The sequence below is a fragment of the Cryptomeria japonica genome, chromosome 8 (genome assembly GCF_030272615.1).
Source record: "Cryptomeria japonica chromosome 8, Sugi_1.0, whole genome shotgun sequence".
In the NCBI taxonomy this organism is placed as follows: Eukaryota; Viridiplantae; Streptophyta; class Pinopsida; order Cupressales; family Cupressaceae; genus Cryptomeria; species Cryptomeria japonica.
Genome location: NC_081412.1, coordinates 244790795 through 244808682, shown reverse-complemented (window position 1 = coordinate 244808682; position 17888 = coordinate 244790795). Strand labels below are relative to the sequence as shown.

General features: G+C 35.4%; 1 protein-coding gene across 2 annotated transcripts; it reads left to right on the top strand.

Annotated features, from left to right (window-relative positions):
* The first annotated feature begins 937 nt into the window (after positions 1–937).
* On the top strand, positions 938–14388 carry LOC131049950 (adenylate kinase isoenzyme 6 homolog). 2 transcript variants are annotated; one of them, XM_057984062.2, is made up of 4 exons: positions 938–1070; positions 1156–1401; positions 13311–13456; positions 13695–14388. In XM_057984062.2, exons 2-4 carry the CDS (start codon positions 1159–1161, stop codon positions 13882–13884), a joined length of 579 nt encoding a protein of 192 aa, XP_057840045.1. In that variant the 5' UTR covers positions 938–1070; positions 1156–1158; the 3' UTR covers positions 13885–14388. The 2 variants fall into 2 exon arrangements, with proteins under 2 accessions (XP_057840045.1, XP_057840046.1); XM_057984063.2 differs by having other exon boundaries at positions 1053–1401.
* The last annotated feature ends 3500 nt before the right edge of the window (positions 14389–17888 follow it).

The window sequence follows — 17888 nt, the reverse complement described above, 5'->3', positions numbered from 1 at the left end:
GAACTTTGTTGAAAGATCCATTTCTCTTTTGATCCTCCCAAATCTGTTTCAATGGTTTTCATAGACCAATGTTCCTCTCACTCCTATTCCTCTAAATTCTCTGCCAATCTTGATCACCTTGTCTCCATGGATGCATCCCTAGTTTTCCTCTCGTCGCCATAGCATATATTATTTTTATTATATTATTGTATATATAAAAACTTAAATATATTAATAATATTTATCAATAGTATATATAATATTAAATTATTTATTCATCTTTAATCTAACATTATTTTAATTATATATTATATAAAAAATGTATATTAAATATTAATAGTAAATACATATATTTATGAAAGATATATTTTATTTTAGACATGTTCTACTATATAAATATAATAAATATAATAATAATAATAAATACATTTAACTAAAATAATTTGATTGTCTAAAATTTCACATTGGCATTGGATATAATATATTTTATTTACCACTTGGCACATAAGAAATAGATTATTATTCAGCTTGTAAATGTTTTTATATTTGTCATGGTGTCCGCTTTTATTGCGGCATCCACGTATAAATTCAACAGCTTCCCTGGAGTTATATAGAAAAACTGCCCCTGTTTTTGTTTCCGTTTTATTGATGGTTATAAAGTTAAAATTTAGAAGTGAAAATGGAATATAACAATGTAGCAACCAATCTAAGTGTTGACGGCTAAGATTTTAACAAACATTCGAGATTTAAGGTTTGAATTTTTATGGAGACAGAAGCTGTTATATTATAATAATAATAATAATTATGGAAGAGAAAATTGTAGAAGAGAAAAAAATTGCATAGGTCATTTGTAAAGATTTGTATATAAGACTTATATAAGAACTTAAATATCATGTATCTTAATTTTTTTAAAATATTAAAAAAAAAAAATTTTAATTGAAAAAATATTTAATAATAACGAATTTTAGTTAATACAATTGTACTAAAATGATTTAAGAATAACCAATTTTAGTTATTGCAATTTAACCGAACGTTAAGTACTAAAAAAGCCCCAAAACCCTTCTACTACTGACGAAAAACACGGAGGCAAGGTACTCGATCTTAAACCTCCTATAATAGCAGTATCTCTCTCTCTCTCTCTCTGTCTCATGTGTATCAAAATTCGTTGAATTGCAGTTGATGGAATCAGGAGAGCAAGCAGAGAACAACCCAGGACCGATGGCAGATTCAAGGGTAAGAAGGCGGCCGAACATTTTAATTACAGGAACGCCTGGGACAGGGAAGACAACGACCTGTTCTCTGTTAGCAGATGACCCTTCTGTGAATCTCCGTCACATCAACGTGGGTGACCTTGTCAAGCAGAAGAACCTCCACGACGGCTGGGATGATGAGTATGAATGTTACATTCTCAATGAAGACCTGGTACTCCTCTATTCTACTTTCTGCTCATCTATGTAGTAGTTTTTTTGGTTTTTCTTTTCCTCTTAATGAAGAACAGAATCCCTCAATCGATGTCATCTGGTCGACACTCGACCCTACTCTACTGTAGCTCAGTTATAGAGTATTTCCGTCACAATAACATTGGCGGGGCTCCATGGAGGGGGTTGCTGCTTCTATTTGTATGGTGTGTTGTCCCTTGAATGGTTTACAACTGCAATTGTAAAATTTATAATCTTTCAGAAAATAAATTGGGTGGATAAGTTATGGAAGAAATCTGTTAGAAGTTTGTAGCGGCAAATGAGGGAATTTAGGAATTTTTTGCTTTTCCTATGTCAGTTTACTCGTGACATGCTTTTGTCAGAACTAGCGAAATTCCTGAAAAGTAGCAGCTGAGGCAAAAATAATGTTTCTCTGTGGAAACTTGCTACTGCAAAATGTGTTCGCTATGTTTCTGGAGTACAGGCTGTGATGCATGAGCAATACTACATCATCCAAATAGAAAGTAGGGTAGATTATGTCAAAATTTGGTCTTTTTTCCTGTTTCTTTTCGGTTTGATGGTATGTTTGGGTAAATCGGATGTGAGTGAATTGTTCCATGTATTCTCCCTTCTCTCGTGCAACTTGCTGTGTAAATTCCTAGTTGCTGCACCTCTATTTTTTCTAGTTGTTGCATGACTTCCCAATTGATGCACGTCCTTTATACTCGCTGCTGTGAGAATTCCCAGTTGACGCGCAACTGTTTTTCAAGCTGATGTGTGATTAATTCAGTTGTTGCATAACTGTTCTGGGTTGCAGTCTCGTTGCGACTTTTCAGCAATTATTTATCAGACCAGTCCTCAAGTTGTTTCAGTTAGAATAAAGTAGATGATTTTAGGGGTTTTTTACGAATATTATGTGGCAAGTTTTATTGAAACTAAATAGAACTGAATGGAAGGTATGGTACTCAATTAAATCTTGTATGAAACAGCCCGGTATATAGACAAACATGTATGGTTTACTGATTGAGGATGACTTCTTCAATCATCATCAGGACATTTAGAATTAAGAAAGTAAAGCAACAACCTATTTTAAGGAATAAAAGGGTATATGCAAAGACATGGATGGACATGTCATTTCTTTGAAAATTCAAAATCGTTCTCTAAATCATGGCAGAAGAATAGGTTAGAATAACCGAAAGAAGTACACAAAAGCAAGGGAGAGTCAGATTGTCTGAAAGAGAGAAAAAAAGACACCGTGAAGAAAAACCAGAGTATCATTGCGTGGATAATTTTTTTTGAAAATTCCTCCTTTATGGGTGTAAAAATCAAAATGGTGCCATTTTATGTTTAATTCGTATTTCAATAAGCTCATAGCATCTTTGTAATCCATTTGGATGTTGATTTTTAGAGTTAATATAAACAGTATTATTGTTATTTTGCCCTCTGTTGTTGGAGATTGTCCAAAAGTGTTGAGGCTGCTAGGTTAAAGGTGATTGTTCAGTTGACCCCCCTACCTAGACTGCATCAAGTGGTATCAGAGGGTTATGCCTTGAATAGAATCTAGACATTTATTATAGGCGTGTGTGTGAAATCCTGCAACTGCAGAGAGCTTGAGGAAAAAGGCATGGCACACATAGGAAGACCAAGAGCATCAGGGGTTGTAGTAGAGATGTCAAGAGGAATCTCAACTAGGATAGATGCAATGGAGGCAACACAAAGATGAGAAGCATATGTGGAAGATGTTAGTGAAGATGAAGAAGCAGTAGAAGGTGAGGAATTTGAGGTAGCGGATGTAATGGATTAACTAGAAGGATTTTTTTAGAATTATGTCCAAGATGAGCGGTAAACCAAGACCGGATACTCCCTACTATGGTGGAAGTTTAAGCCCCAAAGAGCTTTTAGATTGGATTTCGGAAAAGAAAAAATATTGTGATTACAAATCAGTAGAGGACCCAAAAAATGTAAAGTTTGCTGGCACAAAATTAAAAGTTCATGCACCATTGTGGCGCGGTTATGTTCAAACAAAAAGATGGAGAAGAGGGAAGGAGAGAATTAAAATCTGGAATTAGATGGTTGCAAAATCAAAGGTGAAATTTCTACCAACAAATTATTAGTTGATTTTATTCAAAAAAACTGCAGAATTTAAAACAAAAATAGATGAATGTTAAGGACTCCATGAAGGAATTCTATAGGCTCAACAAATTGGTTGGCCACATGGAGAATGATGAAGAAAATATCTCAAGGTATATAAATGGACGAGTGTCAATTCAAGGTGAATTTAATATGATTAGAGCAAGATCAATAGAAGAAGTCTATAAGAATGCTTTAGAGCTAGAGGAGAAGCTGACAAGAAAAAAACCAAATAACTCAATGAAGAGGAAGAGCACAATTTAGCGGTGGTAGAGAACAAGGCAATGAAGGGGAATCCAACACAACACAAAGCAATAACTGCAGTCAGCACACAAGAGGAAGATGAGACTCATCTTTAGGAAGGTTACTATGAAAGGGTAGAGGAAGACAATTTTATCGACACTTGTTATAAATGTGGAGAGGTTGGTCATAGGGTTTTTAAATGTCCAAAGGTACAATAGAATAGTATGCTGCACAAGTAGAAGAAGAAAGCCTAGCTTCACCTAAGCATATGCAAAGGAACAAGGGCAAGGAGAGTCATTGTTTTTTAATAAAGTTGCTGAAACTTGATAAAGTAGAGCATGAGCTGATACAAAGAAGAATTTATTTAGGAGGAAAATGATATAAAGTCATTGTGGATGGTGGGAGTATTGATAACTTAGTATTTGAGGAGATGGTAGAAAAGTTTAAGCCAAATAAGATTAAACACCCAAACTTGTACAAAGTTTTGTGGCTACTTTTGGTAAGTGAGTAGTGTATGGTTAAGTTCTAGATCAGTGCATATAAGGATGAAGTTGTGTGTGATAAATGCCCATGGATGCTTGTCATGTCTGATTGGAAAGATTGTGGTAGTTTTATAGGATTTTTGTTTATAATGTTAGTGTAAACACTTATACCATTGCGAAGGATGGGAAAGAATTTACATCGACTCCATTGAAAGACAAAAGACAAGAATTGGACAACATTCCAAGGTGTGTTTGATATATGGAAAGCAATTTTTAAAACACCCAAACTTGTACAAGAGTTCATGGCTACAAAAGGGGCATCACCTTTTGTCAAGGGAGCAGTGTATCAATTTTTAGATTGGTGTATACAAGGATGAAGTTATGTGTGATATTAGGTCCATGGATGCTTGTGATACCTTATTGGAAAGATTGTGGTAGTTTGATAGGAAGGTTGTAACTTGTGATTGATGCTAGGATGAATGCTTTTACCATTATGAAGGATGAGAAAATTTAATTGTGCCCATCAAAAGACAAAGCAAAAGAAGTGGACAACAACCTAAAAGCATGTTTGATTTTTGGATAATTATTAAGGAGATGTAAGCTTGCGAAAGTTAGGACAACAGATAAATTTGAAGATTTGATTGGAAATAAAAGAAATATTGGAGTATATTGAAATACTTTTGAAGGAATTATTAGACAAATTTTCACCTGTGAGAAGCATTAGTAAACATATGGATGTAATTCTAGGAGCCTTTTTATTGAATAAGACAGTGCATAGAATGACATGCATGGAAAATAATAAGGTGAGGAAGCAATAGCTATTGGACAAAGGTTTTATAAGGGAGAGTTTGAGCCTATGTGATGTTCCAATAGTATGAGCACCTAAAAAGGATGAAAAATGGTGTATACATGGATTCAAGAGCCACTAACAAGATAACAATAAAGTACAAGTTTTTGCCATCCTGAATGAATGATTTAATGAACTTTCTAAGTGGAGCAAATTGCTTCCAAAAATTGATTTGAAGAGTGGGTGTCACCAAATTCAAATTAGACAAGGCGATGAGTGAAAAACTGCATTTAAGACAAAGGATGGGTTGTATAGGTTGCTAGTTATGCCATTTGGGGTGATCAATTCACCAAACATGTTCATGAGATCAATAAATGAAGTGCTGAAACCATGTCTTATGAGTTTGTGATTGTCTATTTAGATGATATTTTGATTCTTAGTAAGACCAAGGAAGAGCATTGATGCATTTGATGTCAGTTTTGCAAAGATTGAAGGAAGAGAAGTTGCTGGTTAATTCGAAAATGGATAGTTTTATGAAGGAGATAGTGTATTTGGGGTTTGTCATTTCACAAGAAGATTTGCAGATGGACCTAGAAAGTAAGGGCTATTGTGGAGTGGCCATCATTAAGAAACACATTTGAAGCAATAAATTTTTACGGTTTAGCAAGCTTCATGAAATTTATTAGAAAATTTAGTGGCATTTGTGCACCTATCATGTAGACAATGAAGGGTGGTAGGAAGGAGTTTCAATGGATAGTTGCAGCAAAGAAGATTTTTTAACTTTTCAAGGAGAAAGCGACTGAACAATTAATTCTAGCATTGCCCAAATTTAGTAATATGTTTCAAGTGGATTGTGATGCAAGCGGGACAACACTAGGAGTTTTAAGCCAAGACAGTAAGCTCGCGGCATTTTCTATTTATTTGCCTTTTAACATGTTTTGCCCTAAGTTTTCTAGCAGGAGACGTTAATTTCTGGTCAAAATACTTCGGAGACGGTGGGAGACAGTGGCCAAATGAATCTTGTGCATCAGGATGTTTCTAGTACCAGAGACACATCTTTGTCTGCAAGATGCATCTCAGGGGGTGGGAGACGCATTTCCCGGTTACCATGGTTTTAGTTCAGACTATCGTCCACAAGTGGATGGGCAAATGGAGTTTGCAAATACAAGCCTCGGGAATATGTTAGGATATTCAACACAGGAAAGAAGCGAAATCAATGGCACTTGATATTGTACAAGTTGAGTTTGCTTACAACAACTTATTTAACAAGAGTACAGCTAAGAGTCCTTTTTAGACAGTGTATGGCTACAACCCAAGAGGGGTAGATGAACTGAGTAATATTACAAGCTTTGGGAGGCAGAGTGATATGGTGGAGGATATTGCTAATTACATACAAGAGTTACATCATGAAGTAAGAAGGAACGTGAAGAAGAATATGGTGGAATACAAACAACAAAATAATCTTAGGAGGAGAGAGCAAGAATTTCAGGTTGGTGATTTAGTTTTAACTCATTTGTGAGAGGAGAGGTTTCTCCAAGAAACCTACAGAAAGCTAAAATATAAAGAGATTGGACCCTGCAAGGTCTTAAGAAAGTGTACATGCTTATGAGGTTGAAAATCCAAGGAGTATAGATTTGTCCAATTTTTAATGTTGTTGATTTATACCATTACCGTGGACAAACAAGTGAAGGGGAAGAAACAGTTTCGGATTTTCTAACAGAAGCATGGATATAGTAGTTGCCAGAGAAAGAATAGGAAGAAGCTGAAGCACTGGTAGGCTATTGAGTGATCGAGAAGACTAGGGGAAAATATTACACAAAGTGTGTATCGTGAAATGGAAAAATAACAAAAAATGAAGCAACATGGTTGAGTGCATCTGAAGTTGCTGAGCACAGAATCTCAATTTCATATTTTGTAAAATGTTCGTGAGCCTCAAGCTCACGACATGTTTTGCATAATCAACATGTTTGATGTAGGAGCATTTGAGTTCATGAGAAATATTACATCACCTAAAAACAAAATGAGGTAGGTTGTGCCAAATTTTGGTCTTCTTGTGTATTTGCTTTCAATGTGATGGCATGTTTGGGGAAATCAGAAGATAGTGAATCCCTGTTGCTGTGCAACTTGATGTGTAAGTTCCCAGCTGCTGCGCAACTACTTTCCCTGTTGTTGTGCAACTTGCTGGATGATTCCCTAGTTGTTGTAAAACTATTTATCCAATGCCATGCAAGTTCCCATTTGCCGTGCAACTGTTTTCCAAGTTGCATGATTATTTCAGTTGCTGCATAACTGTTCTGGGTTGTAGTTTTGTATTGACTTTTCATCAAATATTTGAGATGCAAAGTCCTCAAGCTGTTTCAGTTAGAATAAATTAGATGGTTCTGTAAGGAACAGAAGGGCTGATGTAGAGATGTATTTTATTTTGAAAATTCAAAATCATGCCCTAACTTGTGGCAAAAGAAGAGGCTGGAAGAACTGAAAGAAATAGGGAAAAAAAGGGGAGAGGCAGACTGTCTGAAAGAAAGAAAAAAGACATTGTGGAGAGAATAGGTGGTAAAAACCAGTGAGATCACTGCGTGGATCAAAATGTCTTTCCAAAATTTCCTCCATTTTGGGTGTCTTTTCAATAAGTTCATACTTCATAGCATGTCTGTAATCCATTTGCATGTTGATTTTCTGAGTTAATATAAATAGTATTATTGTTATTTTGCACTTTGTTGTGTGAGTTTGTCTTCAAGTGTTGAGGCTGCTAGGTTAAAGCCAATTGTTCAATCAGATGCCCTAACTAGATTGCATTATGCTGAGAAAAGATAGGAATGCCCCTTCCATGGGACCTCTTGGTGACTATTGAGAGTGGTCTAGTTTTAATGACTATCCAAACCATATAACATGGTGGATGAATCATCATTCTTTTATAGCGCTGCCAGCAATTAATGTGAGATATGAATTCAGGTCATTACTGTCATATTGTGTTGAATTTACTACCTGGCTTTGTCACATCCACTCGATTGATTTTTTTTTTCTTGTTAATGAAAGGGGATTTTTAGTAGATTTTGTGGACTTTTGACTGCTTTTCATTTGGGAATTTTCCTCAGAGGCAATGTTTAGCTTAGATTCCTAGATACCATGTTTTGTTTTGGATTTTGTGCTCTGCTTATGATGGATACTTGTGTAGTTTATGCAAAATATAATATATGATAGAATAATGTTGTATTACAATGTTGGAGAAAGAAGAAAATTTGGAAATAACTGTGTATGTTAACCATGTTTTTTTCTTGCTTCATTTTTATTATGCTCATAACTGCCATTTATGAAAACTTAACCTTTTTGATTTTGCAAAAAGTACAATTCCTTTGTGTAACTGTATAGCTACATTATTGAACCATTTGAATTTGATGCCATGACTTGGAAGCAACTCTTCAGCAAAGTCACCCAGGAAGTGCACTTGGCCTTCTCAGCTGGGTATGCAGCATTCAGATTTTGATGTGATGCTTTACACAATTCCAAAATTTAACATGTTTCTAGGATTTTAAACACCAGGCTTGGCTACAAGAATCTGCTAATTTACCACTTAAACTTTCCCATTAGAGATGGCAGGAAAGGCATGACTGGGTCTAAAAATAAATATTGAGTTTATATTTTGTGGTCTTAAAATGCTAAATGTTTTAACAGAATAATATTTACATAATTTATTTTCTGAGTTTAATGAATATTAGTTGAGAAATGTGAAACATTCAGGGTCTTATGCTGGAGATGCTTAATGCCAAATAGTTAATGGTTCAGAGGTACAAAACAGTTATGTTTTGATTAAATCTTCAAACGAGTATAAATGGTCCATTCACAATGAAAACTTGGTACCATTCTATCCTATTTTCTTATTTTTGTTTCTCTTTGTGCAGAAGGGGATTTTAATGATTAATTCAAAATTTAAATCTGATGCCATGATTGAGAGACATCTCTCCTGTCATGTTTCGCCTGGCCAAGTTCCTCTCCCTATAAGTTAAGGATATACCTAGACTTACTCTACTATTATTGGGAGGTTGATCATTCATCTGGCCCTGTTTTTTGGGTTATAATTCAGGTTTCGTTGGATTGACACAAATTAGTTTATCACAAGCTTTTTCAATGTATTTAAAGCAGCAGAGTACACATATTCTTTGCTATAATTATTGGGGGTTCTATTGTGTTCCCTGCCCTTAGAGTAGATGAAAAATACACGATTACAAGTGATTCAAAAGAGCAAGTTCAAAACATGCCCTTTACAAGATGAAGAGTCAAAGCAACTAAGCCATTAAATATTTATCAACTAACAGTCAGTAATCAGTACCAGGCTAAAACCCATCATCAACTGAAAACCAATATGGGATAACCCCCAAGAAAAGGAAAAGCAAGTTGTAGCTGAAAACAGAATAAACATAACAATGTTAGCCACCACTAGCTACAAATAGCAACATACTGTACCAAAAGTCCAGTGGGTCCGGGCTGTGGAAAAATTGCCTGCAAATCGTGGAAAACTCACGAAAAACTTACAAAAATTGCCCAAAAAATTGCCAGACAGTTCACATGCGATGGGGGTGGGTTTTGGACAATGTCCAGGGACAGTTTGAACGATTTCGTGAAAAAATTCTGCTTTTTGTTAAAGCAAAATAAGAACGTAAATTCTAAAAAATTAAAATCTTAAAGAAAAACTGTAGTATAAAAATTGACTCATTTATCTTTTGAAATTTTTAAGTTTATACATTCACTACATTTACCAATTTAACCTAGAGTTTCACTACATTTACCAATTTAACCTAGAGTTTAAACTATAATTTTATTAAATATTATGAATTTAAAATTTCTATTATGAATTATAAACCTAAACTACTATATATTATAAGATTTAAATTTATACCTAAAACTAATTCGTTTGTTGTTTTATGGTTTTATCATAGCAAATATTATATCTAATATTAATAATTTATTAAATATCAATAGTTTATAAATTAATAAAATTATATTTATATTTATTTATTTATTTAGTAATTTTTAAGTTGCCGAGTTTTTGTTGAGTTTTCTCCGAGTTTTGGCCGAGTCAAAAAATTTGGGCTTGCCGAGTACTCTCCGAGTCCGAGTATGCGATCTATGACCAAAACAGTGGTCAAAACTACTCTGCCATGTAGCAGTCTCATGCCATCCACCACCTGCAGCAAGCTTCATATCCAAGGAACAAGGTTCTTCATGTTCTTCAGAATTAATGGGGATCATCAACTTATCCATTAGTAAGTCAACCTGAACACACCAAACTACTGCCACCTCCTTGGAAGGTTTCCATGGGCCCCTCTAGAAGGGAAAGGATCTGGCACAAGGACCCTTGTTGTTGAATTGCTACAATGTCTTTCCCAATTATACTGTGAGTAAAAGCCAATGCCTTAACCATCTTGCAGCTTAAAAGCTGATTGAAGTTCTGCAAGAGAAACGCCAGAAATATGCACTATTATTCTGGCAACATGAGCTCTGTGTATGGTCAAGTACAAATCCTACACCAAAATGCCTGTAGTGAAGCCAAAGGCAAATCAAAGAAAGCAACTAAAAAAAGGTGATTAAAGAGTAATCAGAGGAAGGCATGTATGGCCAATTGGACATATTGTGATTCTGCATAGGGGCTCCTATCTCAGCAATTCAAGAACTAAGGCATTAAATGAAGATAAATCTTTTCTAGATGGCTAATTTCCTAATTTAAAAAAAAACCCATTGAATCGATCACAGAATAACTGAAATTTAGATTCTGGAAACAAACGCAAGCACAAACAATTTACACCTTCAAATCAGCTTTGCATTCCTTTAAAAGCCTACAAAGAAACCTCCACAACTGTAAAACTAACAGCTAGACGGAATTATTACACTGTACCAAGTTATCAAATTTCTATCTTGTATCTATCTTTATACTATTCAGCTAAATCTCTTATCTTTCAAAAATAGCAATCTCATCTCATGTAGGAGATGACTTGGAAGATAAGTCTAAACCATTAGTGCTTATCCACACTTCATTAGACTTAAATAACTAAATAAAAGATTTTCACTTTATCACTTAAATGAATCACACAATAGATATAAATCGAACCACTTGCACATTCACAGTGAACCTATGCAGTAGATCCAAATTGAGCTAAAAATTTTAGCACTCCCTCTCAACAAGGAAGGAATACTGCACCAATTTATGTTTGTATTTGCACGCTTCAAACTTTCCTTTTGCAAAGGGCTTGGCCTGCTGATTCATTGCTTCTTGGAGGCTGGAAGACTCGATGATGTTACTCATCAATGCTATGTAGTTAGGAAACTTCTCTTGCCTGCACTCCCTGAATGTGCTCCTAAGAGCCTCAACATGCTCTTGAGCATCCATCAGTGTCCGGTCAAACCAGCGAGGTATCCTAATAGGAGAAGAAGAAGGGGCTGAAGTTCCTCCCTCCTCACTTGAAGGCTGCTGTCTTAAACTGTAAACTACTAGAAGTTTTGGAGATTCAACCTTCTATTACGAAAATGAATTCCTAAGACTTTTTAAGATGCGAAGTCCTCCTCAAGTGTTACATCCCTGCTGACTATAATTGGTTCCTTGAAGTCTCACTGTAACCTTACATTTCATTGGTGATAGTGGATTGACAGCACAACCCTATGTTGGTTGTCTCCATTACAAACCTTTAAGTTTTTCTCTTGTTACTTTTCTGTGCACATTTACTTTCATAATCTTTATTTCCCAGTTCTCATGTAATTCATGTGAATGGCCACTCTATGGATGAATGTGCATATGCTGATCTAAATGGTTGCTCAGGGCAAAGCTAGATGGCGAACAATATAAATGCATGGAATGACATGGAGATTTGCTTTCTTGTCATTTCATTTTTCACCAGCTCCATGCAGGAAGAAATTGTCAGCAGCTACATCGCCAATTCGACTGAGTCAGCAGAAAATATTAGTGATAAACTATTAATATTGATTTATCGGCTAAGCTGTGGTACGATCAAGGATTTTTTGTAACCATCCAAAAGTACTTGGAAGAGCAGGTGATTTGAATTGTCCCAAATGTATAAATGATCGAGGAAGTTCAGATGATATCATTTGGTCAGAGATGCATGCACATCACCATAGCATTTTGGATGAAGGGACTCTTGAGGCTGAATGTTCCACAATGATTGAATTCTGCAATCTTTGTCACAAACTGTTCTAATAGGAACAAACAACAATCATATCCTTTTGCCCTTGGAGTTTTATTCCTCACTAGGGTTTCTCCATGGTAAATTTCTGTGTTTATCTGTGGATGAATGCTACTTTGTGTTCCTACTTCCATGTTTTGATTTACCTTCTAGCTGATTTAATTTTACCACATGTGAAGTTTTGTTCAAGAAAAAGATATCACAGTAAGCTTCTGTTGTAGAGAGTCATTCTGGTTAACAGAAATTACCAATTTGCATTTGTTTTCAATATCAATCAACATTCCGACGTCTCAATATCAAGAATGTTCCATGCAATTGCACATTTTATAGGTACATGGCCAGAGGATCTTGGCATCGGAACTCTAGGACTCTGGAATATTGTTATTAACATTTTGAGCCTAACATACACTACTTATTGATGTGAGTGTAACTGGAGCATACCTGCATAAATATTTCAAATAAGCATGAACAACTTAATGTTTGTGCACTATTACCTTCAACCCTGCAATAAAAAAGTTGTTAAGGAAATGATTGGCAGGCAATTGTTGATGCAATTGATCAACAACTAACATGGATTGCTGAAATAGGAGAACCAAAATTTAGGGATCGGGACTTGGATAAATGCAGGGACCTAGACAGATTTGGCAAGTAGGGAGCCCTCAGGTGTGGCAAAAAACATATTAGTGGCTTAGCTGGCACTACTGAGCGTTCTGAATAATTTTTGTATCATTCTCCTTTTAGACTTTTTTATATTAAAAGTATCTCAAAATTTGAAGCTGAGTTTGATGTACAGTTTTCTTAGTTATTAATAATACAATGAAAATAATCTCTTTTAATATCAATAAATTAATATTAAATGTCCATTTCTTTTTGATGTCGATATTCTTTAGTTGCAGAATTGGAGTTTGGTGACTATGCAGGAAACAATGAAACTCTAAAGATATATTGTTGTATTATAAGCCAAGCCTTCAAATTAGATGAATGCTGCATTGCTGCAAGTATTTGAGGGATTGTCAAATAGTTTTTTCTTGGAATTGTTTATTTACATAATTTACTTAGTATTTTATGGTTTATTTCCCAGGTAAATGATGAACTTGAAAACTTGATGGAAGAGGGAGGAAACATTGTTGATTATCATAGTTGTGATTTTTTCCCGCAACGGTGGTTTGATTTTGTGGTGGTTTTGCAAACAGACAACTCTATTCTATATGATCGTCTGATTAGTAGGTAACATATATATTCATTCTTAACAACTGAGACTAAATGTTTATTATTTCAAAATACATAATCTCTGCGTAACTAGAATATATTATGCACATGTAGTTGTAGGATTCAAATGAAGTATTATGAGGAAGCATTCTTGCATACACTTATATACATTCAAGTTTTAACGCCTGTCTTTATTCTATTAAATCATTTATTCAACTATATTTTGTATCTGATATTGTTTAGTAAATTCTGTCAGAGGTTATATGGGGCAAAAGCTCCAGAATAATATTGAATGTGAAATTTTTCAAGTATTACTTGAAGAAGCACGTGAGAGCTATGCTGAGAACATCATCATGGCTGTCCAGAGTGATACTATTGACGATATCAGCAGGAATGTAAATATGTTGAAAGAGTGGGTTAGAAATTGGAGGCCAAGAAACCAATAAGCATTTTGGACGTGGTCTCCCGAGTCACTGTAATACATTAAATTTTCTAGAGTGCACATTCTGCGATTTTCTTGGACTGAATATTGGAGGGGTATTACATTACGCTAAATTTTGGTTACATGATCTTGTTGCTTTTGGTCACTGGGGAGTTTTTTTTGAAATTGTGTTTTGATATCAAAAGATACAGCTGGGTGAGCTGGGTGAAAAATTAGTATGGAAAATGATTCTCTGAAAATACAGTTGTGTGTCCTAAGATCTGGAATGTACACTATTTTGGTAGGATGCTTGCAGTGATATTTCTTGTGAGCATAGGAGTATACATTATTTTAGTAGGGTGCTCACATCGACATTTTTAATCAGCTAGCTTTCAGTGAGTTTCAATGTCTAGCCATACCAGATAAGCATAACTAATATGCTGGCCATTCAAATAAACACAATCAATCTGCATGGTTTGTACAAGACATTATTAATTTGCTATTATTATAAAATGTATTTGTCAGCAAATTTGTGAAAAACTATTTACCAGTTTATTATGATATATTACATAAAGTTATTACACATGCTAGAATTAGTCTGCAAGCTGTAGATGAAACGGTAAAGGGAATCCATTGTACCCCAATAGAATTCAATTGGCTTGGGGATGCCAAAATTAACCTATATATTTTAACCTTGTAAATAAAATTACACTTAAAAGTTTCCACTCCACTAGCTACTAGAAAATAGGGTAGAATATCAATGGTAGAGATTTTTACTATCAAAATTCAAAAACAGTCTTAAATGTAATCTTTTATATCTATTGTTGTCATTTCTTTTTCTTCAGAAATTGGGTAAAGTACAAATTCTTATATTATTTGTAAAAGGAACCTGTTAGCAGACATTTTGCATTGATTTCTTCTAATAAAAATGGATGCCTCCTTAAATGTATTGATCTTTATGGGGACAAAAAGTTAAATACCAGTCGAGTCTTTGTCAGTACTTCTTCCTTGCTTGAGTGACTTATAATTTTTTTTTCGTTTAATTGGCACTGTGATCAAGCTGGTTGTCTTGTTGAACGAGTGATCTTGACCCATAGTCCATGGGTATGCAAATGGTTATCCATTTTCTTGTAGTTTCTTGTCTAGGGCAAAATAAAGAATCACATGATTGTTTGTTCATCAAAGTTATGGTTTGTTTGCCTGCAGTATTAGAATATTCATGTTCACAAGAAAGGACATGTCACTTGTTCCATTAGTTCATCTAGCTTGGGAAGTGTGTTTTCATGTTTGTTGTTTAGCTCATCAACTTGTAGAATTGAATGAAAGAAAGATTTTAATGGCATCCATGAGACCAAGCAATTTAATGCACCGAGAGCTAGACCTAAGATATTTTAAAACTCTTTTTTGATTCCGTTTTGCCAAGTCGCACTTCCTCAAAATTAAGTTAGGTCCTCCACATTCAGATTGCTTTCATGCTAGATACAAATATTGTTGTAGGTAATACACTCCATGATGAATTACCATTTGGTCTCCATTGCCCCTTTATTGCAAAATAAGTAGGTTCTCATTTCCCATTCTTCTCAGGGTGTAGTCCATCTATTGGTTTCACATCTGAGATGATGTGATTTAGTTCTCATATATGCAATTAACTTTATTTTCTACCTTAATAGCAGTTCTCATGTGAGGTTAAATTGTTCCATAGAATGTTTCTTTCGAACAATATGCTTTGTCCACATGGCAGCCTAGTTACCAGAAACGCGTCGGGAGACATCCGTTTCGCGTTTCGACGGCCGAAACGGGTTTCCCGTTGCTGACGGCCGTTTCCAAGCGGTGATTTGGTGATTTTCGTTTTTCCAGATTGCCGTTAAAATTTAAACAAAAGTTTAGGTAACTTGGAGGTGGAGTTAACATTAAGTTATAAATGCAAGCTGGAGTTTATAACTACTAATACTGAAGTTTACATTAATTTATAATTTTTGTACGACCAGTTAACTATGACGCATTTATTTTTGTCCTGGTGGTTTGGTTTTATTATATTCATTGTGAAAAGTGTTTTATATAAATTATTTTAAAATGAAAGAATGAAAGTAAATATTTTTTTAACAATGCTTAAATTTTTAATTAGAGATATGTGTATTATAGTTTTTATTTTTAAAATTAATTTTGTTTTATTTTATATATATATATATACACATCTATACAATCCGTTTCTTATACGCAACCTTTTAAAATTCCGTTTCTCGTCACGTTGCCGTTGCGGTTGCGTTTCTCGTTTCTCGTTTCTGGTAACATAGCATGGCAGTCTTGAATTTTTTTATCATATGCCTTTTTTAATTTCCTCACTGGTGTTTGGTATCCATTTGTTGTATTGTTTTAGCTATGTCTTATTCCTTTGATCTAGCTTCTCCCCCATGACCATTTTGCATCTACGATGGTTATCCATATTTTCAGCCTTTGTTCCATAAATTACCATTCATGTTATCATTCCTATGGCTCCTTCAATGCCCACCTAATTATTGATCCAATTGTTCATCGATTGGCTTCTCCAGCTAGACGTTCCTTTTGTTTGCGTTGTGCTTATGGATGTGCCCATTGAGGGGATGTTTGATGCAGTTGGGGTTAGGGGGCCTTACAACACAACATAAATCAAACAAAACCAATAAATTTATATGATTTTATTAAATCTATTTTGAGCACCATTAAATCAATACACGCAGTCAGGGTTAGGGGGTCTTATCAGGCCACCCAACCTTGCAGCGTAAACAACTCACAACACAATACGAATCAAACACAACCAATAAATTTATTTGATTTTATTAAATCTACTTTGAGCACACCATTAAATCAATTACAAGTTTGGTCTTTTTCTTGTGGCAATCAACTCTGTCGCATTCTTCATCCTTGACTCTGCATTCGCATTCAATTCTTTAGTGTTTTCTACTCCTTCGGTAGTCTTCGTCTTCCCATTATCTCGGGCACCTTGTCTCTCTCTCTCTCAATCTCGTCCCAGGATCCGCTTTTTAAATTGGCCAAAAAACCTTTTTTTAAGCATATAATCTTCCTTTTTATCCTCACAACATCCTTCCATCCACATTTTTACAGATGCAGCTTACTTTTTGCTTATAAAGGCATGATGAAATTACTCAAAATTTCCAAGCAATTGTGGGAGTGAGTCACAAGCTCACGCACAAGGATTCAAGTGCTTTCAACTCTAAATGTACAAATCATTATTCCTTTAGTAGTAAAGAGATATCTCCAAACCTCTACACGTGGTATCATAATAGCAAATTCACAGGGGATGAACAAGCATGGAAGCTAGAGTCAATTCTCCACCTTGGGAATAAATGCTTCCAAATTTAGTAATGAAATTTTATTGGAAGCCTTAATCTTCAATAATAGTAGATTCACAAGGTTGAGAGGAACAATATGAGTGATGGAAGGTAGTGTAAAGGAGTTTATTAGAGAACCCTCTATGAGTGGTTTCATAACATCAAATTGAATGGAAAACAAGTGTTGTTTTCTGGGGTTTTTTACGATGCCATCTGCCGCCACTGCTGCCGCCCTAAGGTCGTCTGCGATTGCTGCTGCCGCCGCCGCTGCCCTAAGGACCTTCGTAGCTGCGAAGCCGTCTACCTTTACATTTGCTGGTGATGTCGTCCAATCCCCCGTTTCCCCTGGTGCGGTTGGTGAGCCTGGTGCTGTGTATGGGAGCTTTGCGGGGATTTCAGATGGTGATACGGTGCTTCCAGCGGCCTCTGTTGCTAATCGGGGTATCCGTGGCTTGGGGCCTATGGCTGTTTCTATTTGCAAACCTCTGGTTTTCAAGGTGTCTGCTGATATTGACATGGAGATCATCCACACTTCCTCTGTGTTTGTAGCTCATGGTCTGATCTGCAGGTTTCGGGGTTTTTGGCCAAGCCTTCTTCAGCTGCACACTTGGATTTCCCAAAGCTAGGAATTGATCATAAAAGGTCCAGTTAACATTTTTCCCTCAGCCAAGGGTTTTTTCATTGCTAAATTTGAATATGA

Coding starts and splice junctions, on each gene's coding strand:
- LOC131049950 (XM_057984062.2), top strand. CDS start 1,159: ATGGAATCAGGAGAGCAAGCAGAGAACAACCCAGGACCGATGGCAGAT. Junction 1,402..13,310: donor ACATTCTCAATGAAGACCTG/GTACTCCTCTAT, acceptor TTTATTTCCCAG/GTAAATGATGAACTTGAAAA. Junction 13,457..13,694: donor TATGATCGTCTGATTAGTAG/GTAACATATATA, acceptor AAATTCTGTCAG/AGGTTATATGGGGCAAAAGC.